General features: G+C 44.5%; 1 protein-coding gene across 1 annotated transcript; it reads right to left on the reverse strand.

Moving 5' to 3' along the window:
• Positions 1-408: 408 nt before the first annotated feature.
• Positions 409-24,967, reverse strand: LOC147123344 (protein shisa-like-2B). The gene is made up of 3 exons (XM_086004341.1): positions 24,652-24,967; positions 9,197-9,354; positions 409-801 (listed from the first exon to the last, which is right to left on the reverse strand). Exons 1-3 carry the CDS (start codon positions 24,840-24,842, stop codon positions 659-661), a joined length of 492 nt encoding a protein of 163 aa, XP_085860467.1. The 5' UTR covers positions 24,843-24,967; the 3' UTR covers positions 409-658.
• Positions 24,968-26,195: the final 1,228 nt, after the last annotated feature.

Below are 26,195 nucleotides of genomic sequence, written 5' to 3' on the forward strand. Positions count from 1 at the left end.
ATATGTCCGGTCAATTCCGCGAGAGGCGCAGATATCGCCTCGCCCGGGCGCTAGTTGCTTTGCGCTCCATTAGCGCCCTCTTAAGGCACTAATGGGAGGCGCAAACCAACTGAATTTTTCCCCCTTAATGTCTTATGTCTGAACCTTATACAGAATCAAAAAATAAATCCATCAGCATGTTCCAGGTCAAATTTCTTACCTGATCCAGGGTATATGATATGTCTCTATTTGGGGAATGTTGACTGCTTAACTCAATTAGTGGAATATTGTTAGAACATTTATATAAAAATCTTATTAAAATACATGATTTTGAGCATCTATTCTGCCATCATTCTGAATCCAGAACATGTTTTATTCTATGGATGCTGAATTATTTTCTTTTCCTCATAGTCTATTTGCTGTGTAAATACTTTTATTTTTAAGTTTGACACAGAACAAAAGAACTCATAAACCACACACACTTAAAAAGTTATACGTCATTTGTTCCTAACATTGTTTAATACATACACTTCATGTACTTACAACAACACCAATCCTCAATTATTTTGTATTTGACAAACAGATAATAAGATAGTCAACTTTTGTATTTTTGCTCTTAGTAAAATAGGCTTAACGATTACATTAAAATGCAATACTTCCTTATTTTACTTAAACTAACTTATGAGATTCTGGTTGCTGCAACTTCAGTCTCTATTACTGTTGTCATACTGTGAGCAATTCCATTTGCAATGGATGGTGGGGCTCTTGTTGATGATGTGTGCAGTGTTGTTTCCGAGATCCCTTGTTTCTTTTTCTTTTTCCCTGCAAAGAAGGCATGGGTTACTGTACAATGTATGAGCCAAAACCAAAAGCCGAGTATGATTATCACTTGCAATTATTGTTTTGGACATGAATGCTGTAGAGGTGCAAATTACATAACATCTAGTACACAGCTGCATCATATCCAAGCATCAAAGGTCACTTACATGGAATTAGGTTAAATTCACAGATGCCTTTTTTTTTCATTTTTACAATACAAAATTATTTATGTACAAAATAATTTAATCCATGCATTACAAACTATTATCTGGTAAGAGCAACCTTGGATCAATGTTAATAGATTCCATCTTGTTTGTCAGAAATCAACCCCCAGTCTTTAGCAGAAGAAATATGCCATCAAATTTTGGGGTTGAGAGGATTTTTACCTCATTATATACTCCACCTTAACTCACTTGCTAAATAAGGTGCACATCATTTAGAGCAGCTCTAATGCTATTTGTTATTGTTCTGGTTCTCGGTGCTTTTAGAGGCACTGAACCTGTGTAACCTTAATAAAAGATACTCCAACAAAGAAATAAAGTGCAGATTAACTGAAATTCTCAGTAAGCCTTTGATTATAGAATGTTGTTTGTGATTTCCAAACAGACCTACCTATTACAACATTTGCAAAAAAACTAAATCAATATTTGTTATAATTTAAAAAGTCATAGAAATGTGCACAATTAGTGTTGTTCTCAATTATGTAACTATAAATCACTGCTACTGCAGTCTTTATAAAGAATTAGCTAATCTAATAGGATTATCAGTAAAAATCTGACTCTTAACTTCTTGTTTCTAATCTTTTAAATGAATTATGCATACTAAAATATTAAGAATGACCCATACTTGCGTTAAAAAACAATTTAATGGTCATAGGCATAAAAAATAACAGATAAACGCTTGCAAAGGTTCAAATACATGTGTAGGCACTAGGGACGTTGTCACATAATGTGAAAAATGGCAGGTCTAGTGAAGGAGTTTACTACCTGCATCTCTGGTACCCTGATGGATTGCTTTTTAGAAACGCAGTCCACCCTGGAGCATGTGATAGCTTCAAGGACATCTGTAGAAGAGGCCCAAGGATATTCTGTTCATCTGCCATGGATGCTCAGACTGCTGCCTGGAAACCAAGGGAGTGGTGGGATACCAGATTGGAGAGGGCTGTGTTGTGTCTCCTTGTGTTCTTATACTATAAATAATACAGACACTTTTAGCTCATTTTTAGTTACTGCTTTTACTAGCTGTATTCTTGCCTTGTTTCTGTGCTGCCGCATGGTGCGGAGTGATACAAGATGTCCGACGCTGCACTGTGCACTGCCCGTGCACAGTGTGCCACATAGCAATATAACTACACCATACCAAAGTAGTTCCATACCAAAGTAGTTCCATTTAACGATGTGATACTATAACAATGTAACATCCCTCTTTCTCAAAAAACGAAAACATGAAATTTAACAATTTAATTTAACAAATATTATATCTAAACTATTATTATCAACTACAAAGAATCGTGAGTTTTTTTTTTATTCACGATATCGCTCAGGTGGTTGGATGTTGTCCCTCCATCTTGTGGATTTGGTGGTGACCATTCCTCTCTGCGGTGTTTTGGTGTGTTCTGCTCTCGTTGTTGTTGTTGCTGTCGCCTTTGGAGTTGGAGTGTGCACGCTCGTGGTTGTTTGATTTGTAGCTCTTGTTTCTGGTGTTCTCCTGCTTGTGGTAGCTGGTGTTGTCAATGTTGCCTGCTGCTTATCCAGTTCAGGTGAAGGTCTGATGTGGAGTCTGTTCCGTCTGTATTGGTTACCAGGTTCAGTCTCTACAAAGTAGGATTTTGGAGTATCAGCTTTTCCAATGACCTTGGCTGGATTCCAGGTTTTCAACACCGGGCCTTGCACATGCACTGATTGTCCATTCAGCAATTCTGGTAGCGTCTTTGCATGTTTATCGTAATGTTTACTTCCTACGATTTGTGCTTCTGCCAGCTTTTGTCTGAAGTCCTCCTGGTCCTGGGGAGGATGTATTTTTGCTGGTAGTGTAGTCTTAAACTTCCTCCCATTCAGTAATTCCGCAGGTGTATTCATGTCTGCTTTCAGTGGTGTTGATCTGAGTGATAGGAGGGCAAGGTCTTGGTCTTCCCCCATCTCACTACTTTTGATGAGAGTTCTCTTGACAGTCTGGATCTGTCTTTCGATGAACCCGTGTCCCCTTGGGAAACGTGGGGATGATGTTACTATTTTGAACCCATACTTTTCTGCCAGAGCTCTGAATTCACTCGATGTGAACTGGGTTCCATTGTCACAGATTACCTTTTCTGGGATTCCTTGTTCAGCAAACAAGCTCTTTGCAATCCTGGTGGTAGTTGTGGCTCTCAAGTCTTTCATCCTTCTCACAAAAGGAAACTTGGAATAGTAATCTGCCACTATGAGATACCATTCTTGATTGCACATGAAGAGATCTGCCCCAACAGTGTGCCATGGTCTTGACGGTATTTCACTAGGTATCATCTCCTCTTTCTGTTGTGCATTTCTGTATTTCTGGCATATACCACATGCAGAGACCATCTGTTCGATATTTTTGTACATGCCTATCCAGTGTACAGCTGATCTGGCTCTCAGCTTGCATTTCTCCATTCCCATGTGGCCTTCATGTATGAGATGAAGAAGTTGTGTCTGCATCGTCTTTGGCACGATGATCCTTGATCCAGCAAGGAGAATACCGTCTTCTACTGCAATATCGTCTTTAATCGTCCAGTATTGACGAATTGTCGCCTGTACCTGCTGGATTCTCTCTGGCCACCCCTGTATTACTTGTTGTGTGAGTAGTTGCAACTCCTCATCTTTGCTAGTCTCATCTCTGATTTGACTGAGCTTTGTAAGGGTAACACTCGCTAGGTGGTGGATTTTTACTGTTAGATCCTCCACCTCGTGTTTCTCATATGGTGACAATCGAGACAACGCATCTGCTAGCACCATTTCCTTTCCTGGCTTATATTTAAGCGTGAAGTCATAGCTTTGGATCCTTAGAAGTAGTCTTTGCAGTCTTGAAGGCACTTTGCACAGATTCTTCTTATAGATCTGGTCTAGTGGATGATGGTCACTCTCTATTGTAAATCGCCTGCCATATAGGTATGTATGGAATTTCTCGCATCCGTACACTACTGCTAATAGTTCTCTTTCTATGTTGGTGTATCTCGTCTCAGCTGACGTCAAGGCCTTTGATGCGAAAGCTATCGGCTTTCCTTCCTGCATCAGAGCTGCCCCTAGTCCTCTGGTAGAAGCGTCTACTTGCAGAGTGACTGGTTTTCTTCTGTCATAATATGACAGACTTGTTTCTTTGCACAGCAGTTCTTTAAGTTGTTTGAAATTCCTTTCATGTGATTCAGACCACTGGTATTCGGCGTCTTCTTTCAATAGCTCTCTGAGATTTGTTGTATGTTCCGACATGTGTGGGATGAAAGAACTCATGTATTGGACCAAGCCGAGGTAACTCCTTAGCTCTTTCTTGTCTTTGGGTGGTTTCATTTCAGCAATCGCCACAATCTTCTCTGGATTTGGCTTGACTCCCTCTGGTGTATAAATCATACCGAAGAATTGGCATTCCTTGACTTTAACTATGCACTTATCTGCATTTAACTTGATGCCAGCCTTCCTGGTACTCTCCATGGCCTCATGTAGGTGCATGTCATGGTCTCTTTCATCTGCTCCATAGATCTGAATATCATCAGCTATTCCTATAGCTCCTTCACAGCCTCTGTATGTCTTGTCTATTTTCTGTTGAAAGATATCTTGACTGACCTTTAGCCCGAATGGTAGCCGCAGGAATTTGTAATGCCCAAATGGTGTGTTGAATGTTGTCAGTGTTGTTGATTCCTCATCCAACTTCACGTTCCAATATCCATTTCTGGCATCTAGTTTTGAGAAAACCTTGGCTCCGGCCAGTGATGGCGTAATCTCCTCTAGCATTGGGGTGGGATAGTGATCCCTCTTTATCACCTGGTTTAGATATTTGGGGTCCAAACATATTCTGAGACGCCCGTTTGGCTTTTCTCGTACCACAATTGAGTTTACCCAGTCTGTGGGTTCAGTGACCTTTACGATCACTCCCTTTTCTTCCATCTCCTTTAGCTCTCTTTCAAGCTTTGTCTTCAGCTCAATGGGTATTTTTCGTGGAGCATGGATAACGGGCTTTACCTCTGGATCGATGGTGATGTGGTATTGGAAATCTCCGAAACATCCCACTGTATCATCGAAACATTCCGGATACATGTCTATCAAGTCTTTTTTACTCTTGATTTGTGGGCGGTTCTCCAGTGGGGTGTTGCTGTCTATCTTCAGTGGCGTTTCCGTCAGCTCGTGATGCACTGAGATCAATCTCAACTTCTCGCAGCTGTTTAATCCCAGGATCGCTGGCCCCTCAGTGTCGGTGACATAGAACATGCAGTTGATGTTCTTTCTTTTATGTGTCCCTTTGATAAAGGTTATTCCGAGTTGTTTAATCTCACTCCCCCCGTATGCTGTCAGCGTAACATTACTTGCCTTTAAACAACCATTTTTCGGGTAGCCATCTTCTCTCAGGTTTTCGGGAAAGATCTGCTGGTAGTCTCAATGGAAGAATGTTGCTCTGAGCCCCTGTGTCCAGCTTCAACTTTAAGTTGATGGTTTTGGGCCGACCTTTGATCTTTTTTGATTTGGATGATGGTGTGCAATTCTCTCTTTGGAGTATTTTCCGCTCTGGACATCTCGTGAAGCTGTATCTTTATGGTTTCGATGTTTAGTGCATTGTTGTGATCATCATCATCATCCTGCTCATCCATGGCATGGATATTGTGTTTCTTTCTTTGGTTCTGCTGTCCGCCTTTGTTTTTGATGTATGTTCCTTCTTTCTTCGTTCTACACCTCTTTTCCCAGTGGTTTAGTTTGCCACATGCATTGCAGCTTGTTCCATATGCTGGACATTTCCTCGTCTGTGTAATCGTGCGGTCTTCCACAATTTCTGCACATGTTTCCCCCGTTGTCATGTGCATGTCTTTGTGTGTTGTACTTTTCTCTCACTGCATCCACTCTGTTGTCCGTCTCAGAAGCCGTCCGCATGTCAGCCGTTTGAGAAATCAGCATTTTCATTTGCTGCTTCATGGCTTCATGAGCTCTTGCAGTATCTACAGCCTCTGTTATTCCGAGCTTTTCTTTTCCTATCTGGGCTTTTTGTACCTCTACATGCGCTGACCCCCATATTAGTTGGTCCACAAGCCTTTCTTCCATTTCCTTAAATTTACACTTGCTGGCTTCATTTCTCAGCCTTGTCAGGAAATTTTCAGCTGTTTCACCGGGTTCCTGTCTTAGACTGTGGAATTTGTATCTGTGTATACGGTGATTGGATTTAGGCTCTAGATGGTTGCTGAATTTATCAAAAATTGTCGCAGGGTTTTCCTTTTCCTCTTCAGTCAAACTCCAGCTATTATACAAATCTAGACCTTTTTCTCCTGTCCACAACAGAATGTAACTAACCTTTTCCTCGTTGGTAGCGCCCTTCAGGAAGCTTTTGAATGTAAGCTCACATTTCTGTTTGAACTTGCGGAATGCTTCTACTATATCGTCGGCTTCCCAGTTCATGAGGGGTTGCATTTGCACAGTCGTCATTTTAGTTTCCCGTACGATTCACTCTCAAATCACCGCAGACATCGGCACTCACAATCAGCTCATAAAATCACTTTTCGTCTTATTCGTAGTTTGTATTGCACAAATTTTTACTCACTTATACCGCTGCCACCATGTTGTGTCTCCTTGTGTTCTTATACTATAAATAATACAGACACTTTTAGCTCATTTTTAGTTACTGCTTTTACTAGCTGTATTCTTGCCTTGTTTCTGTGCTGCCGCATGGTGCGGAGTGATACAAGATGTCCGACGCTGCACTGTGCACTGCCCGTGCACAGTGTGCCACATAGCAATATAACTACACCATACCAAAGTAGTTCCATTTAACGATGTGATACTATAACAATGTAACAGGCTGCCTCTTCCATTTGGACAGGCTTAACGGCTAATTACAGACAACGGTGAGGGAGGGCTTTACCGATCTCTTTGGTTTTGCTTTTCTGCAGGTCAGTGCCCACGATGAGCCAGTGCCCAATATTAGTAGCATGACGGAATGTGCTCAGATGCTGGTGTTGTCTCTTAGGATAGCAGCTCATGCATGTCCTCCAGCCAATCCTCTCTGATACCTGAACATGTGGCAGCAAGGAAACAGGGCCAGGTTGGCCAGGTAGCAGAAGAGACACCACCTGCAGCAACTCCACCGAAGGAGTGACGAGAGCCACCTCAATCACGAGGGTCATAATGACACACTACCACCAGCAACTTCACAAATTCCTACCACTGAAGAGCACTAGACTAAGCTTAAGAGTTTACACTTTACACAACGGCACCAAGGAAGCACTTGGCGCATACACATACTATAGGGTTTCATTAAAATGATGGTTGCATTAAAGTAGTTCTGCATGCAGACATTGTTTTTGGCCAGTTTTGAAATCAGGAGTTATGAATGCGAGAACTGTTAATGCAGTGTCCAGATGCAGAAGTCAAGTGAACTCCTTCATTAGAGCAGCACGAATGTCTTTTGTAGTCAGTAGCAAGTTTTCTCAGTATCTTTTACCTGCTGCTGCTCCTCCTCCGGCTGATCACCTGCTGCCCTTAGGTGCCTTTATGATGAGGCCTCATTGTAATGCAAGGCTGTGCAGAAGGCAGGACATAAACATGATCCTGAAGACCCATACACAGCATATTCCAGGCACCTGATACCTTCAAAGTTTTAATCGCGTGCTCCATGACGACTCTGGTGTGTGTACAATGCTCAGCTCGTGTCCTGGGAAAATCTACAGGTGTTATCAGCCATGGCTGCAGCGGATAGCCCAGGAGCCATACTGAGACTTCCCTTCGGGATAGAAGAGTGCTGGCATGCTGGATTGCCTTAAAATGAAAACATCATAGCAGCTGGCAGGGAAGTGCACATTTACTTGCATGATACACTGCTGCTGATCGCAATCGAGCTGCATACTGAGAGTGGAATATTTTTCAGTTGATGTAGGCAGTGGCATTGATCAAGGGTGCATATGTAATCAAATGGGTCCAAATCTATGATTTGTTGGGCCTTAAGGAATCCTGACATTATAAAATTGTAATGCCCTCATATGTTGCTAGATGTCCATGGGAAAGTGGATGAAATAGCTTGCTTTAGGGAACAATACATCTCTGCACAGCCAATTGATTCATGTTAGTAATATTCACAACCACAGCCTGGAAAAGCCCTGTAGCATAAACGTCCAGGACACTTCCGACCTTTACAGCCATTGGCATTGCAGTGCCTGTGTTAGGGGTGGGCTATATATCAGGTGGCACAACTCAGTGATCGTTTCTTTTGTAAAGAGCAGCCTCCCAAAGCAATATTCATGGGACAACAGGAGGTAGGAGCACCTCGGTCTGTATATTCAGGTGTTGGGGGTGGGGGGGTGCAGGGAGGTGGGGGGGGGGGGTGGGAGGTGGCTGATAATGGGCGAGTGGCATGAGCCTTCAGTACAGCCCAATCAGTCTGGCCTCCCTCTGTTCCTCCAAGAAACAAATATACAGAGGGATTCCCAATGAGAAATTCATGGTGCCCTTTGTGCAACTGGGAAAGGAGTTAATGGTAAACCCCATAACAGAGGGAACAAGCAGAACAAAAAACTCAAATTGCATAAGACCTAAGTTTTCTGGAAATCATAAAAGTACCTATTGGGCTCTTCAAATCCACTTCTCCTTTAATTGTAAAGTCTAGCAACTGTGGCAAAATATCGGCACTCCATTTTTAGAAAGTGGCAGGAGTCGCCAATATCCAATTGCACCCATATAACTCCCTATAAAATGGGGGCTTTCACTATTCATTGGAAATGATAGCAGGTACAAAAGTGGGCATGGATCCAGTGCACCACCCAAAAATTCGGCACAACAATACGGAAAATTGAGGCTGAACCATCTGTAAAAGTTAGCTGATGTGAGTCACAATGGTGGTCATTAGGATGGGTTTCATAGTTTTAAAAAGGATAAGCTTTCAACGTTTCCATTAGTTGGTGCAATTTAGCACTGTTAACACAACTGAAGTGCAATAAACCTAACTCTTAAATACTACATATGAAATGAAATGACAACTGGAACATCTACCAATAAGATATTTACTCTGTATTGAAATGATTTACAGAAAGCCAAAAGATTAAGAAAGGAGAGGAAACAGCTTGGATAAATATTAGGGGAAAAAAAGAAAATATTTACACTATGAGTATAAGCTAAATATTTTTGGACTTGCAGCAGGAAGCATTACAAACATATATAGTGCGTCAGAAGTACTTAAGCATTTATGAATTTAGCCTTACTTGTTTGCACTGGAGACGTTGTGAGGTTCTGCAGCCTGAGACCAGAATCTAATCTTTGGGGTTTAGTGTAGAGAAATAAGTAGCACAGCACAAAGGCACTGATGACAAATGCCAGTAAAACAAGGGCAGCAATTCCTAATCCCACCATTGCACCTATACTAAACAAAAGAAGACAAGTAGACAGTCAATAATAATTATAATTAAATGCATCCATTTCCTCCAAACTCAACCTGAATATTATTTAGTCGAACACGTCCAAGTGGTGAGGATGGTTAAATGCATTTTCTGGAAAGCTGCCGTAAAAAAGTTGGCTTCAGAAGCCATGCCTCACAAATCTACTGGAATTCTTTGAGGATGGTACTAAATTAGAAGATGATGAAAGCAATTCAGTCACTATAATCTAGTGGTGTTTTCAGAATGTACTTGATAAATTTCCAGATTAGACTTATGGGAAAGATTAGGGCTCATGGGATTAATGACAAATTAGCTCAGTAGATTGAAAACTGATTGAGCAATACAAATAAGAAGGCAATGACCAATTTATTTTTAGCAAATGTAATCATGGTTATCTTTTCTCCTCCATTCTTTCTTCACATATAAATTGGAAATCTGCAGCATGGTGACTGCATCATTTATATTGCAGCATTATTAGTTGATTTCTGAATATTTCAGATCACTCTTTTATCCTGTAAATTCTGCTTTTATTAATATATTCATGGATCAGATTGCTTGGCAGTAGAATTGAAACATAATTAACTTCACAAAAATATTGCAATTGTAAATGTTTCCTAAGTTTCTAGTCAAAACCAGGAACGTATATAATAAAGAAGAGAGAACTTGAATTTACATCTCAGGACATCCCAAAGCACTACATAACAACAACTTGCATTTATATATCACCTTTAATGCAGTAAAAGGTCCCAAGGTGCTTAGCCAATGAATCATTTTTGAAATGTAGTCAAGATTGTAACTTAGGGAAACTCAGCAGCTAATTTGAACACAACCATGTTCCACAAATAGCAAGGAGATAAATGGCCCGATAATCTGTGTTAGTGGGATAGGTTGAGGGATAAATGTTGGCAGAGATTTCTCAAATATTTCTGTGTGGGGGGCTTCCAACAAACACTGACCTACCCTGAAGTAAGCTGTGAGGAGGACAGGGAAAGTAAGCTGTGAGTCTGCAAAGGGATATAGACAGGTTAAGTGAGTGGGCAATAAGGTGGCAGATGGAGTATAATGTAGGGAAATGTGAGGTTATTCACTTTGGTAGGAAGAAGAGAAAAACAGAATATTTTTTAAATGGTGAGAAACTATTACATTTTGGTGTTCAGAGAGATTTAAGTGTCCTCGTACAAGAAACACAGAGAGTTGGCATGTAGGTACAGCAAGCAATTAGGAAGGCAAATGGCATGTTGGCCTTTATTGCTAGAGGGTTGGAGTACAAGAGTAAGGAAGTCTTGCTGCAATAGTACAGGGCCTTGGTGAGAACACACCTGGAGTACTGTGCACCTTTCCTTATCTGAGGAAGGATATACTTGCCTTAAAGATGGTGTAACTGTAGTGTATGTACTTTGAAGAAGGAACTATATTCTGCAGCCCCTGTATACTGCAGTACCAGTAGTGACCACCCCTGTATATACGCCTGTGTAGTATACTTTGTATAGTAGTTCCACTTTTGTCTCCATTCAGTAAACACCTGTTATAACCAACTCCTGCAGTCCGTGTCTCAATTACACACGGACGTAACACTGGCGACGAACAGATCCGAACTTACCTACAGTTCTGCACCACCTCATGGGGATCCATCCCTGAAGCGAAGTTGTTAGTCGAGGCCAGAAGGAAGAAAAGAAAAAAAAACACAGAAGAAACGGGCGTCGACCCTGGGCAACCGCCTCTGATTCATCGAATTCGAAGATTTGCAGGAGAGGCTGTCGAGAGTGGGGCTTGGTTATCCTGTCTATGGTGTTCCAGCTAATCGGGCTGGTGGCAGGTAGTACACTGATCCTTCCTGGGCTGCGGCAGGCTAGAGCTCGATCGGATGGCTTTTCAACGGGGCCGAGCAGCGTTGTCGGGAAGAGGAGAGAGAGAGGGTGGAGCACACAGGGCGCGGCCAGTGCTACGAAGCCGGGCAGCGTACAGACCCGAGAAGAGGGAGGAAAGTGTCCCGTAGGGTTTGCTCTGATGACGGGAACAGTAATTGAAATAAAATAAATTAGAAGCGCAGAAAGCCGCGAGGAGCTGCAGTTTGCCACGGGGACCGCGGAGAGCGGCGTTAGCAGCAGCGCGGGGGGAAGTGCGCGAAGACCATAGGGCGTCGCCATCAAGGCATAAAAACGCCAGCAACAGCGCTAGCAGCAGCAGAGAAGACAGAAAGCGCGGGAGGCGCCATCTTAATCCAGCGGGGAAGAAGTCAAAGCGTGGGAGGCGCATTTTGTTCAATCGGGGAAGAAGGCAAAGCATGGGAGGCACCATCTTAGATCTCCAAGATGCCGAAGATTGGCAATATCACTGCCTTCGATAATGCAATAGAAGACTGGACCACGTATGTGGAAAGAGTTGAAGTATATTGCAAGGCAAATGAAGTAGCCGGAGAAAAAGGCATCGGTATTACTAAACTTAATGGGCGCAAGAACGTACGGCCTATTGCGGAACCTGATCACTCCAGCCAAACCGATGGCGAAGAGTTTTAACGAAATTGTTGATATCCTACAGGAACACCTAAATCCTACACCGCTGCTGATAGCAGAAAGATTTAAATTCCACAAGAGAAATCAGCATAAAGATGAGAGCAATGCTGATTACCTTACGGAACTACGCAAGCTATCAAAGCACTGTCAGTTCGGAGCAGGACTGGCAGATACCCTACGGGACAAATTTGTCTGTGGACTCCTGAGTGAAGGAACCCAGAAGAGGTTACTCTCAGAGAAAGAGCTGACGCTAGATAAGGCTTTCAACGTGGCAGTATCGTATGAAGCAGCAGCAAGGGGAGCTGCGGAAATACAGCAAAAGCCACAGGAATACGGCACCCATGAAATGACACGGGGATTTGAAAAATGTTATCGCTGCGGCAGAACAACCCATGACCAGAAGGACTGCTGGTCCAAGGACAAAATATGCAGGCAATGCGGAAAGATGGGACACATTGCACTAGTTTGCAGGTCAGGGAAGAAGACTAACGACAACAAAAAGGCTACGAAGGAACAGTACAGGAAAGTACAAAAGATGACGGACAGTAGTTCCGAAGACCAGAAGAGCGATAGGGAATCCAGGAACAAGAGACTAAGCTGTCTCAAACTTCACAACGTAATCGCAAAAGAGGATCACCAAACCATTTGGGTCACCCTCACGATAGCAGGGTCCCAAGTCAAAATGGAATTGGATACAGGATCAGCCCTGACCGTCATGAATCGACGAGACTACGAGCGGCTATTCTCACACATACCCTTGAAAGACACATCCATTGTCTTGAAGACGTATACGGGGCAGAAAGTATACCCCAGAGGGAAAATAAGGGTGCCTGTCGAATACAACGGCAAGGATATACAGAAATTGTATCTGTACATACTGCAAGATGGTGGACCACCATTATTGGGACGTGAATGGATCAGAAAGATAAGTTTAGACTGGCACTCCATTCAGGCACTGACGGTGGCTGGTAAAAAGGATGACGACGTCACACCTGGACGATTGTCAAAAATCTTAGCTAATGCTAAAGAGGTATTTCAACAAGAACTGGGAACTCTTAAAGGCGTAACCGCCTCGATAAAAATAGAAGAGGATGCAATTCCCAAGTTTTTCAAAGCAAGACCGGTACCGTATGCGATTCGCCCAGCTGTCGAGGCAGAGCTGGAGAATCTGGAGAATGCAGGCATGTTATCTAAGGTAGACTGGAGTGAGTGGGCGACACCCATCATTCCTGTCATGAAGAAAACATTAAACAATAAGTCTGAGGAGCCAAGGAAGGTTCCCATCTGTGGGGATTTCAAGGTGACGGTGAACCCAGTCCTTCACACAGTACAGTATCCTCTCCCGAGGATAGAAGATATTTTTGCCGCACTAGCTGGAGGGAAGCGTTTTACAAAAATTGACCTAGCACAAGCATATTTGCAGATGGAGGTTGAAGAATCCTCTAGGAAGTATCTCACGATAAACACTCACAAAGGTCTTTACCAGTATAATCGACTGGTATTCGGAGTAGCATCAGCTCCGGCGATATGGCAAAGAGCGATGGAACAAGTCCTGCAAGGGATTCCGGGGACTCAGTGTTACTTGGACGACATCCTAGTGACAGGTGAAAATGACAGTGAACACCTTGCCAACCTAGAGCAGGTGCTCACTAGACTAAGAGAACATGGGCTACGAGCCAATCGCCCCAATTGCGAGTTTTTTAAGAAACAGATATCGTATTGTGGCCACTTGATTGATGAAGAGGGGTTACATAAGTCCCCTGACAAAATTGAAGCGGTAGTTAAGGCTCCAGCATCTGAAAATGTGTCGCAACTGAGATCATTCCTCGGATTGGTGAATTACTACCATAAGTTTTTGCCGAATTTGTCCACAATTCTGCACCCACTGAACGCCCTACTACAAACTGGAGTAGCATGGAAATGGAGCGATGAATGTAAGCCGGCCTTTCAGAAGAGTAAAGACCGAATCGCTTCAAGAGAAGTATTGGCTCACTACAACCCATCACTACCGATAAGACTGGCGTGTGATGCGTCTCCCTATGGCATTGGAGCGGTACTGTCACATAAATTCCTTGATGGTTTAGAGAGACCGATAGCTTTTGCGTCACGCTCGTTAACTTCAGCCGAGCGTAACTATGCCCAGATTGACAGAGAGGCCCTCAGCCTGGTGTGGGGGGTGAAGAAGTTCAATCACTACCTGCACGGTCAGAAATTTACTCTACTAACTGATCATCAACCTCTTGTCTCCATTTTCAACCCTCAGAAGGGCGTCCCGATAATGACAGCACAACGGCTACAGAGGTGGTCCCTTTTCCTAGGGGCACACCAATATGACATCGAGTACAAAGGAACTAAACAGCATGGGAATGCTGATGGATTGTCGCGCCTACCGTTGCCGACGGTGGAAGAAGCACCTGCAGTGGATCCTGTGGAGATATTCCACTCGACCATAGTCGAATGTCTACCTGTGACGAAGGCAAACATAGAAAAGGAAACACGAAATGACCCGACACTCTCCAGGGTCTATGATTTAACGGTGAAGGGATGGCCAGCACATGGCGAACCACTGTTGCCAGCATTCTCGCCGAGAAGAGAACAGCTGTCAGTGTGCCGAGGAACCTTGATGTGTGGATCCAGAGTAGTAATTCCACCCAAATTGAAGGATAGAGTGCTCAATGAGCTTCATGAGGGTCATCTGGGAGGGGTAAAAATGAAGAACTTAGCCAGAGCGTTTGTGTGGTGGCCGGGAATCGATAGAGAAATCGAAGAGATGACCAAGAGCTGTACAGGATGCCAGAAGGTCCAAAACGCCCCACCAAAAGCCCCTCTACATCCATGGGAGTGGCCCTCATCTCCATGGCAAAGGGTGCACGTTGATTTTGCTGGTCCATTTATGGACTCGATGTTTTTAATTGCGGTGGATGCACATTCAAAGTGGCCAGAGGTAATAAAAATGTCCTCAACCACCACAGAAAAAACTATCACAGTCTTACGAACCATATTCACCAGAAATGGGCTGCCTGAACAGATTTGCTCCGACAATGGACCACAGTTTGTGTCTGAAGAGTTCTGGAGGTTCTTAAAGAACAATGGTGTTAAGCATTACACATCCGCCCCATATCATCCAGCCACCAATTGATTGGCTGAGAGGTTCGTTCAAACATTCAAGAAGGCTATCAAGGCAATGGGTAATGAAGACATACCCCTACAACACAAGGTGGATAACTTCTTGTTTGCCTACCGGAATGCGACACATGCGGTTACCAACCAAACTCCAGCCATGATGTTCTTCAATCGAAGACTACGATGCCGCTTGGATTTGGTTAAGCCAAACATCAGAAGAGATGTGGAGAACAGGCAGTTTCAGAATATGAATGAAAGGCCGACCAGGAGTTTTAAGATAGGTCAACCAGTTTTGGCCTGGGACTACCGCACAGAGAAATGGCAGCCAGGAACGATCTGCACATGGCAGGGACCTCTAATGTATACCGTGGACGTTGGAGAGAGCATTGTAAGACGCCATGCTGACCAGATTCTAGAGTCACTGGAAAACGTCAAATCCACACCACGATCCGATACACCTGGTGATGAAACCGAAGTACCAATTGCATCTACCTCAGAATCGGTGATATTGGAAGCAGACGAACCAAACAACGACGTTGATCCCGAATCAACTTTGCCAGAAGAACCTGATACCCCAAAGAGGCGTTATCCAGACAGAATCAGGAAGCCTCCTCAAAGACTGAATTTATAATTGCTTAACATCAGCTAATGTGTATAGCAACTGTAATTGTAAATATGTTATTTAATTATTAATCGAATGTTATGTACTGTTTAGCTAAAAGGGGAGGAATTGTAGTGTATGTACTTTGAAGAAGGAACTATATTCTGTAGCCCCTGTATACTGCAGTACCAGTAGTGACCACCCCTGTATATAAGCCTGTGTAGTAACTTTGTATCGTAGTTCCAGTTTTGTCTCCGCTCAGTAAACACCTGTTATAACAAACTCCTGCAGTCCGTGTCTCAGTTACACACGGACGTAACAGTAACGAAGGTTCACTGGATTGATTCCTGGGATGAGAGGGTTATCCTATGAGGAGAGATTGAGTAGATTGGACCTATACTTTGTCGAGTTTAGAAAAATGAGAGGTGATCTCATTGAAACATATAAGATTCTGAGGAGAATTGAAAGGGTAGATACTGAGAGGTTATTTACCCTGGCTGAAGAGTCTAGAACTAGGGGCATAGTCTCAGGATAAGGGGTCGGCCTTTTAAGACTGAGATGAGGAGGAATTTCTTTACTCAGAGGGTTGTAAATCTTTGGAATTCTCTATCCCAAAGGGCTATGGATGTTGAATCGTTGAGTATATTCAAGGCTGAGATAGATACATTTTTGGACTCTAGGGGAATTGAGGGACAGGGAAAGTGGAGTTGAGGTCGAAGGTCAGCCATGATCTTACTGAATGGCGGAGTAGTCTCGAGGGGTCATATGGCCTACTCCTGCTCCTAATTCTTATGTTCTTATGAAGACCCGGTCCTAACCTTTTGTTAAAAAAGTGTCAGCCACCCAAAGGAAAACAGTGCTCTCACTAAAGAATTTAAAAAAAAATTATTATACAGCAACAAAAATAATGGGAGCAATTTTCCCAGCCCTGGGGAGGCGAGTATGGAGGTGGGACTGTTGGGAAAATGGCAGAATCTGGGAGCGGGTACCCATCCCGCCCCCAACCCGCCCACATGCCATCTTCCCAGATGGTGGGTACCCAACCCGCGCCAGGTCCCGTCTCCTCGAGGCAGGAAGGGGATTAGTGCCAATGAACTGCCAGTTAACAGGTAGTTAACAGGCAGTTTTTTGGCTAATCCCTAGTTTGAGCCCTGAAGTGTGGGCTTCCTGACGGCTCCGAACCTCGCCAGGGTCAGCGAGGCGAGCAGTGGGTCTGCAGGGGTCGGAGGGGCCGAAATGTCCTGTGTGCAGGTGAGCGATGAGTGCAAGTGTGGAGAGGTAAGTGTGTGAGGTGAGTCTAAAGTGTTTTAATAAGATTACTTACCTTTGCTTCTTTCTCCAGGCTTCATCCATTTAGGCTGCGGAGCTGCCTCATCTCCACGGCAGAGATGACAGAATGGCTGCTGCATTCTCTGATACAACAGCCATCTGATTTCGGCTCAAGAAAGAGGTTTGGTGAGTCTTGAGTGCAAGGACTCACCAAAGAACAGAGATTGTCAGCGTTTGACAGCTTCTCAAAGCTGTCAAACGATGACAATTCATCTGTCACCAGCTTTCCCTTAATTGGCCTGCTAAGCCCGCTGGTCAATCAAGGTCAATCAAGGGAAAATAGCGTGGGTTGGCCGGACATCGATGGAGGCGGGACTAAAACCCGACAAGCAGCAGTCCCGCCTCCATCACGTCCGCATTGAAAAACTCACCCCCAATGTGCTAGTTAGTCAGCAAATACAGAAATCTGATGGCATCACAAACCCTTTAAGGTCAGGATGGAAACAAAAGAATGGGCTATTAGCAGCAAGAAAAGGAGATAACAGAAATGTTAGTGTGAGCTTTAGAGAGATATTAGGAGGCTTTTTAAAGTGAGAAGGGAAAGGGAGAGATAGAGGGAGCTTATTAGACAACAGAAGCATAGTAGCTGAAGGGCAGCCACTGAAGCCGGAGTGAAGGGAGCAAGGAACCAGGAGCAGAGAGAATATATGGGAACATACGGTTAAATGAGATCAGAGGTAGGGTGGGGCCAGGTTGTGGAAGGGCAAGAATCTTAAAAGTGAGTTCACTGGGCTACAGAAAGCCAGTGGAACTTGACAGATAAAGTGTAGGACTTGATGCAGGTGAAAGTGTGGGATATGGCATTCTGAATGAGCTGTAATTTGTGGCGGTGAGCTAGCTATCTAGGATAGTATTACAGATGTCACGTCACCAGATCTGGCTGGACCACATAAAGCACTATCGGGTCCTGCTCTCCATTGCTAAAACTGTTCACTATTCAAAGATCATCCTGGAATGCAAAGATAACCCCCAGCTTCTCTTCACCACAAACCGTCTTCTTAAACCACCCTCTTGTGCCTCCTCCACCCTCACCTCCAACAACAAGTGCGAGGATCTCATGGACAAAGAAAGAGACCATCCTTTCAGCTGCCTCTGCTGCTTCCCTCCCTTCCCCTCACCCACGAAGCCAAACTTGCGCTAATGTTCTGCCCTGCCCTAGCCCCGAAGTCACATCTTTCTCTAGATTCTATCCCATTTCCTGCCTTGCTCCCTCCGAGCTCATCTTGTTCATGAGACCCACCTTCTGCTTCCCTCAACCCTATTCCGACCAAACAGTTAACCACCCAGCTTCCCTTCCTGGGCCCCATGTTAGCTGATATTGTTAGCTGTTCCCTCTCCTCAGGTACTGTCCCCCTCCCCTTCAAAACAGCCGTCATCACCCCTCTCCTCAAAAACCTATCCTTGACCTCTCTTTCCTTGCAAACTACTACCCCATCTCCAACCTCTCTTTCCTCTCCAAAATTCCTTGAACGTGTTGTCATCACCCAAATCCGTGCCCATCTTTCCCACAATTCCATGTTTGAATCCCTCGAATCAGGTATCCACCACTGCCACAGTACTGAAACGGCTCTCATCAAAGTCACAAATGATATTCTATGTGACTATGACCATGGTAAACTAAGCCTCCTCATTCTTCTCGACCTATCTGGAGACTACGACACAGTTGACTATACCATCCTCCTCCAACATCTCTCCTCCGTTGTCCAGTTGGGTGGAACTGCCCTTGCCTGGTTTCATTCTTATCTATCTAATCGTAGCCAGAGAATCACTGGCTTCTCTGCCTACTCCTGCACCGGTACTTCTGGAGTCCCCCAAGGATCTATCCTTGGCCTCCTTCTATTTCACATCTACATTCTGCCCATCGGCGACAGCATCTGAAAACACATCAAGTTCCACATGATCGCTGACAACACAGCTCTATCTCACCACCACCTCTCTTGACCTCTCCACTTTCTCCAATTTGTCACACTGCTTGTCCGACATCCAATACTGGATGAGCAGAAATTTTCTTCAACTAAATATTGGGAAGACTGAAGCCATTGCCACAAACTCCGTTCCCTGACCACTGTTTCCATCCCTGGCAACTGGCTGAAGCTGAGCCAGACTGTTAGCAAACTTGGTGTTATGTTTGACCCCAAGGTGAGCTTCATCACTCCATCACCAACACTGCCTACTTCCACCTCCATAACATCACCAGACTCCGACCCTGCCTCAGCTCATCTGCTGCTGAAACCCTCATCTATGCCTTTGTTATCTCTAGACTTAGCACATAAGAACATAAGAAATAGGAGCAGGAGTGGGCCATTTGGCCCCTCGAGCCTGCTCCATCATTCAATAAGATCATGACTGATCTTCTACCTCATCTCCACTTTCCTGCACTATCCCCATATCCCTCGATTCCCTTAATATTCAATAATCTATCGATCTCTATCTTGAATATACTCAATGACTGAGCCTCCACAGCCCTCTGGGGTAGAGAATTCCAAAGATTCACCACCCTCTGAGTGACGACATTTCTCCTCATCTCAGTCCTAAATGGCCGACCCCTTATTCTGAGACTGTGACCCCTGGTTCCAGACTCCCCAGCCAGGGGAAACATCCTCCCTGCATCTACCCTGTCAAGCCCTGTAAGAATTTTGTATGTTTCAATGAGATCACCTCTCATTCTTCTAAACTCTAGAGAACATAGGCCTAGTCTACTCAACCTCTCCTCATAGGGCAATCCCCCCATCCCAGGAATCAGTCTGGTGAACCTTTGTTGCACTCCCTCTATGGCAAGTATATCCTTCCTTAGGTAAGGAGACCAAACCTGTACACAATACTCCAGGTGTGGTCTCACCAGGGCCCTATATAATTGCAGTAAGACGTCTTTACTCTTTTCACAGAATCACAGAATCACAGAAACCCCACAGTGCAGATAGAGGCCATTTCGGCCCATCGAGCCTGCACCGACACATATCCCACCCGATCCCCGTAACCCCTACACCAACACATATCCCACCCTATCCCCGTAACCCCATGTATTTAATCCCCCTAACACTAAGGGTCAATTTTATCATAGCCAATCAACCTAACCCGCACATCTTTGGACTCAAATCCTCTTGTAATAAAGGCCAACATACCATTTGCTTTCCTAATTGCTTGCTGTACCTGCATGTTAACTTTCAGTGATTCGTGTACAAGGACACCCAGGTCCCTCTGAACACCATCATTTCCCAATCTCTCACTATTTAAAAAATACTCTGCTTTTCTATTTTCCCTACCAAAGTGGATAACTTCACATTTCTCCACATTATATTCCATTTGCCATGTTCTTGCCCACTCACTTAGCCTGTCTATATCCCCTTGAAGCCTCCTTGCATCCTCCTCACAACTTACATTCCCACCCAGCAAACTTGGATATACAGGTAGACTACCCTTTATCCGGACTTCCGAAAACCGAAACCCTCTAAAAACCGAAGTTTTTTTCGTTCAGCGTAAGTCGTGCGTACGAACGAAAAAACCTTCGGTTTTTAGAGGGTTCCGGTTTCGGAAGTTCGGATAAAGGGTAAGTCGTGCGCACGACCCCCCCGCCGGCCCCGACAACCGCCGACCCCGCCAGCCCCGACAACCGCGGACCCCCCCGCGGACCCCGCCGGCCCCGACAACCGCCGACCCCCCCGCGGGCCCCGACAACCGCCGACCCCCCCCGCGGACCCCGCCGGCCCCGACAACCGCCGACCCCGCCAGCCCCGACAACCGCCGACCCCCCCGCCGGCCCCGACAACCGCCGACCCCGCCAGCCCCGACAACCGCCGACCCCCCCGCGGACCCCACCGGCCCCGACAACCGCCGACCCCCCCGCCGGCCCCGACCCCTGCCGACCCCGACTGACTTACGCTGAGCGTCAGCGTAAGTCGTGCGCACGACCCCCCGCCGACCCCCCCGCGGACCCCCGCCGACCCACCTTCCGAAATCCGAAATTCTCCTTTATCCGAAACTCGGCTGGTCCCGAGGTTTTCGGATAAAGGATAGTCTACCTGTATTACATTTGGTCCCCTCATCCAAATCATTGCTATAGATTGTGAACAGCTGAGGCCCAAGCACTGATCCTTGCGGTACCTCACTAGTTACAGCCTGCTAACCTGAAAATGACTCGTTTATTCCTACTCTCTGTTTTCTGTCCGTTAACCAATCCTCAATCCATGCTAGTATATTACCCCCAATCCCATAAGCCCTAATTTTGTTTAATAACCTCTTGTGTGGCACCTTATCGAATGCCTTCTGAAAATCCAAATACATCACGTCCACTGGTTCCCCCTTATCTATTCTGCTAGTTACAACTTCAAGAAATGCCAACAGATTTGTCAAACACGATTTCCCTTTCATAAATCTGTGTTGACTCTGCCCAATCCTATTATTATTTTCTAAGTGCCCTGTTACCACGTCCTTAATAATAGATTCTAGCATTTTCCCTACTACTGATGTCAGGCTAATTCACTTGAATATTCCAATGCTCTCCAGGCTGGTCTCCCAGCTTCCACCCTACATAAACTTGTGCTCAGCCAAAACTCTGCTGCCTGTATCTTAACTCGCACCAAGTCTCGTCTACCCATCACCTCTGTGCTTGCTGATCTACACTGGTTCCCTCTCTGACAAAGTCTCAATTTTTAAATCCTCACCCTTGTTTTCAAATCCCTCCAGAGCTTCAACCTCTCTATCTCTGTAACCTCCTCCAGCCCTACAAACCTTCGAGATCACTGTGCAGCTCCAATTCTGGCCTCTTGCGCATCCCCAATTTTAATTGCTCCACCATTGGCAACCGTGCTATTCAGCTGCCTAGGCCCTAAATTCTGGAATTCCCTCGCTAAACCTCTCTGCCTCTCTACCTTCCTTAAGATGCTCCTTAACACCTACCTCTTTGACCAAGCTTTTGCTCATCTGTCATAATATCCCCTTATGTGGCTTGGTGTTCAATTTTGTTTGATAACAGACTTTTGGTCATTTATCTGATTGCCATTTGTGAGAACCTGTGTGTAAATTGCTGTGACATTTCCCTATATTACAACAATGACTACACTTCAAAAAGTACTTAATTCACTGTGAAGCACTTTGTGACATCCTGAGGTCATGAAATGCACTATATAAATGCAAGTCCATTTTTCTTACCATTTTGGTTCAGGTGAAGATTTTCCTTTCTGTGCAGGGGCTTTTGCTTTTCCCAGAATTTATCCCAATGTCCCAGAAATCCCAAACCCTCCCTTCTGTTCTATTTTGTAAGCCTCTCAATTATGCATCTAATCTTCCTCTCTATAAGCAGCTCAGTGTGTGGCATTGGAAGTGATCTAAACTCCTCTTTGCAAGATCGCTAAGTTTTATGTCATTACCCTGGCAACTGGGAGCCAACATGCCATTCAGGACTCCAAGTTGCAGCTGCAATAAACAGGGCTATCTGGTCCCAAAATAATGGAATGTTCCACAACTATCGCTCGTTATTTCTCCTCATAAACCACTCTTGCTCCATGGTGCCATGGTGTTGCTTGCAGCTATCCTCACCTTTGCTGTCTTTATGGTCCTCCTCATGGGTATCCAGCACAATATACTTATTAGATGAATCAAGACTCAAAGGAATCCCTTGGACTAACTCATCCTATTTCCTCCTGCCTTCCTTGTGCTTGGTCATTAATTCCTCTGCTTCTCTATTCCTCAAAACCAGTGAGGTGACCACCTTCTGGAACATCCATTCCAACAATATTTTCTCTGATATGTTGCAGAATGTTATCAGCTGATGCTTAAGCTCAGCCCTTCTCTGCTTGAGCAATGCAACCTTCCGATACTTCATACATGTGTACTCCTTCTGGATACTCTGGATCCAGGAAAGGACATCATGCATGTCTCACACATCACCATGCTTAGATACACCAATTATTGCATTACATACAAGTACCAATTAAAGGGTAAAAAGCTAATTTACTTAGCTTCCAGCTAAACTTCTCTCTAGTGTTGAATTCTGAATAGGGCCAAAATTCTTTTAAAAAACTTCACACCTTTGTCTTTTACCAAAAATAAAAAGCAGGTTTTTTTTTTAAATGGTTGGTGAAGGTTGGTGGGGGAAACAGTCCAAAATTGGAATAGTTGAGGGTTTCACAAAAAAAGCTCATTTACTTAACCTCACCTAGCATTTATAATATAAAACCTATAAATAAGGGTCTGGATTCCTGATGTCCTCCCATGTAATATTGAACTCCTTATTTTTCATAGTTTTGACCAACCTCACCAATTCTTACTGCCAACTTAATGCCTTAGACACAAATAAAACAGTTAAACTGTCACCCTGGCTCAACCAATTGTCGCCTTGGTTCGGTTGGTAGTACTCTCACTTCTGAGTTGGAAGAGCATGGGTTCAAGACCACAATGTAATCCAGCACAAAATCTAGGCTAACACTGCAGTGTAGTACTGAAGGAGGTAATGGGCCAAAAATTGCGGTCGGCGGCGTAACTCTGGAGGTACGCCGCCAAGCTGCAAAAAGAATCCACACCTACCTGATGGCGGCCCTCCTGCAGAAACTTGCAGTCTGATGCTGCGTAATGGAGGACAGCTTAATGGCCCACAGATCCCAGGGACGCAGCCTGTGTGGAAAGCGTACCTGGGATCACGTGGGCCTGATCCTCCAATCAGAAAACAGAATAAGATTTTACATATTTCAGAAGGGAATCCTGTAATCAGATTTAATGGAATCCCATAATCAGATTTAATTACAATTTACAGGATTGGAATTTAATTCCTAATTAGCTTAATTCCACCAACTTCACTAAAACTTTAATTTTGCTGATAATTTTATCAACATTATTAAAACTCTTATAATTTGCAGAAGCAAGAAAAACTCATTTGATACCATTAAACTATATGATTTCCGAGATGAAAATGTTTAAAACATGCCTGAGGTATCCCCTTACGCTGATGCAAACAGGCCCTGAGCCTGTTTGCATCAACTGTAACATTTCCATACGCAATTGCTGGGCAGTTGTTAGGCAAATAGCCTAACTCTGCGCCAGCAATTGCTTTGTCGTAGGCCGTGCAGATGGCCTCGCAACACATACGTTGACAGACCGCAAGTTCGGGATTTAGTGCATGCACAAGTGCATGCCGAAATCCTGAACTTGCTGTGGATTTCAAAGGAGGTATGACAGCGTACTCAGAGAGTATGCCACCATACCCACCGCAAAATCTGGGCCGCTGTCTTTCGGAGCCCAATTTGGAATTCAGGTGGACATAAAAGATTACACAAAGTTCATCCCTCAACAAACAGATTAACTGGACATTCCTTTCATTGCTATTTCTGGGACCTTGCTGTGTGAAAATTGGCTGCTGTATTTGCCTAGGTTACAACAGTTAACCACACTTCAAAACTAATTATTTGGCTACGAACTGTTGTCGGATGTCCTACTATATAATTGCAAGTTCTTCTTCCTCTTTTCCCCATGACTGATGTTTACCAAAAGCATAGTAAAACTACAAGACCTCAGAAAGCTCCAGACAATTTGGCTCCAACCAGTCAGTCCCAGCCTCTAGATGCTACTTCGATATGCTGCACTGCGCTGTCTTTTCATCTCCTTCCCTCGGTTTCGCATTCTTCGCCTGCTCCTTCCCACCTTCGCTCCCTAGTCTCTCTCCTCATCCCGCCGCTTTGCCTAGTCTCCCCTTCGGGCTATGTTCCTCCAGTTTCCCGGGTTACCTCAATGACCACATGTACCCATGCGGATATTGGTAATAGTTGTCAGCCTCGTTGCAGCAGTACTTGAGGTCGGAGAAGCCGCAGCAGTAAGCCTCGTCCGCATCGTCCGTCTTCCTCGGGCACCTGAAACTTTCCACCAGCTCCTCTTTCACGTTGGAGTAGCCGCCACAAAAGTGCGCCGATCCGCTCATCTTCAGCGCAGGCTGCAGACTTGGCTCACCTCCCTGGGTGCCCAGCACAGCGGGTCCAAGCGGCCAGCCGCTCGCCCAGCAGTGCCTGTGACCCCGCCCCCTGCTCCAGCTGTTCCCAGCCCACTCAACCATGCACCAGCTGTTTCAGGTCCTGTTCGATCTCAACCTGTGGTGAATTCACCCCGGCGGCAAATCCTAAATAAGTGGGGTTTGATCTTTTCAATGTGAAGTGCAGGTTACTAATGTGTCGATATAACATCGAATGCAAAGCTGCAAGAAAGTCTACCAATTCCAGGGAATACCTATTTTTATGCCACCTGATTGCTCGGTAAAAGACGGAACTGGTTCCAAGGATAAACCTTGTTAGCTGAATTTGGGGGGAAAAAACTCACTGAGAGAACTGGCGTGTGTCGAGGGAGCTGCGGAGGATGAATGTTACACTTAGAGCTAGAGCTCAACTCCAACATTATCAATATTATTTTCTGAAAGCATGTATTGAGACTGTCTAACTAACAGATGGAGTGATTGACTGGACTCCTGGTACCGGCAGATTATCACTATCGGCTTTATCCACAAATGAGTTTGGGAAGCAGGTCTCAGAGCATTTACTAACTGATTGCAGCTCCCAGGAGGTAAAGAGTTGCAGTCGATGTTTTAACTGAAATATGTCAAGAGAAATTTTATTTTAATTAAAAAGGACCGCACCAACTCATTGCTTTGAGGCCAACCTTTTTCCCTTCTATAAATTAATATGTTGTAATTCTAAATTAAAAAGAAAATTGCAAATGCTGGAAATCTCAACTAAAAACAGAAAATGCAGGAACTACATGTCAGCTAATGTAAAAGGAAGACAGGTTATTTACGTTTGAGCTTTGTAAGCTGTTCTTTCTCTTTACAAATGCAGAGTGTCCTACTGCTTATTTCTGTTTTTGATTTGTTCGAATTCTAAAAATTGATCAAAAAGTGGTGAATAGTGTGCAGCTTTTCTGAGTAAGTTCTGACCAAAATGCGAAGATACTAATTTCATTAATGATTTCCCTTTGAGACATAGTGGTGAAGGGGTGGGAGGAGGGGACAGATTGGGTTCACAGAACAGTTCTAGAATTAGACTTCTATCGTAAGGGATACTATTCACCTCTTTTTGATTAATTTTTAGACCTTGACGTGGAGATGATCTACAGTTGAACTTTCTGCAGCAGAATTTTGATGAATTCCTTATAGAATCATAGAAATTTAGGGCAAAGAAGGAGGCCATTTGGCCCATTGTGTCTGTGCCGGCTGAAAAAGAGCTATCCAGCCTAATCCCTCTTTCCAGCTCTTGGTCCATAACCCTGTAGGTTACGGCACGTCAAG

The sequence above is a fragment of the Somniosus microcephalus genome, chromosome 2 (genome assembly GCF_052327205.1).
Source record: "Somniosus microcephalus isolate GS21.2 chromosome 2, FLI_Smic_1.0, whole genome shotgun sequence".
Classification (NCBI taxonomy): Eukaryota; Metazoa; Chordata; class Chondrichthyes; order Squaliformes; family Somniosidae; genus Somniosus; species Somniosus microcephalus.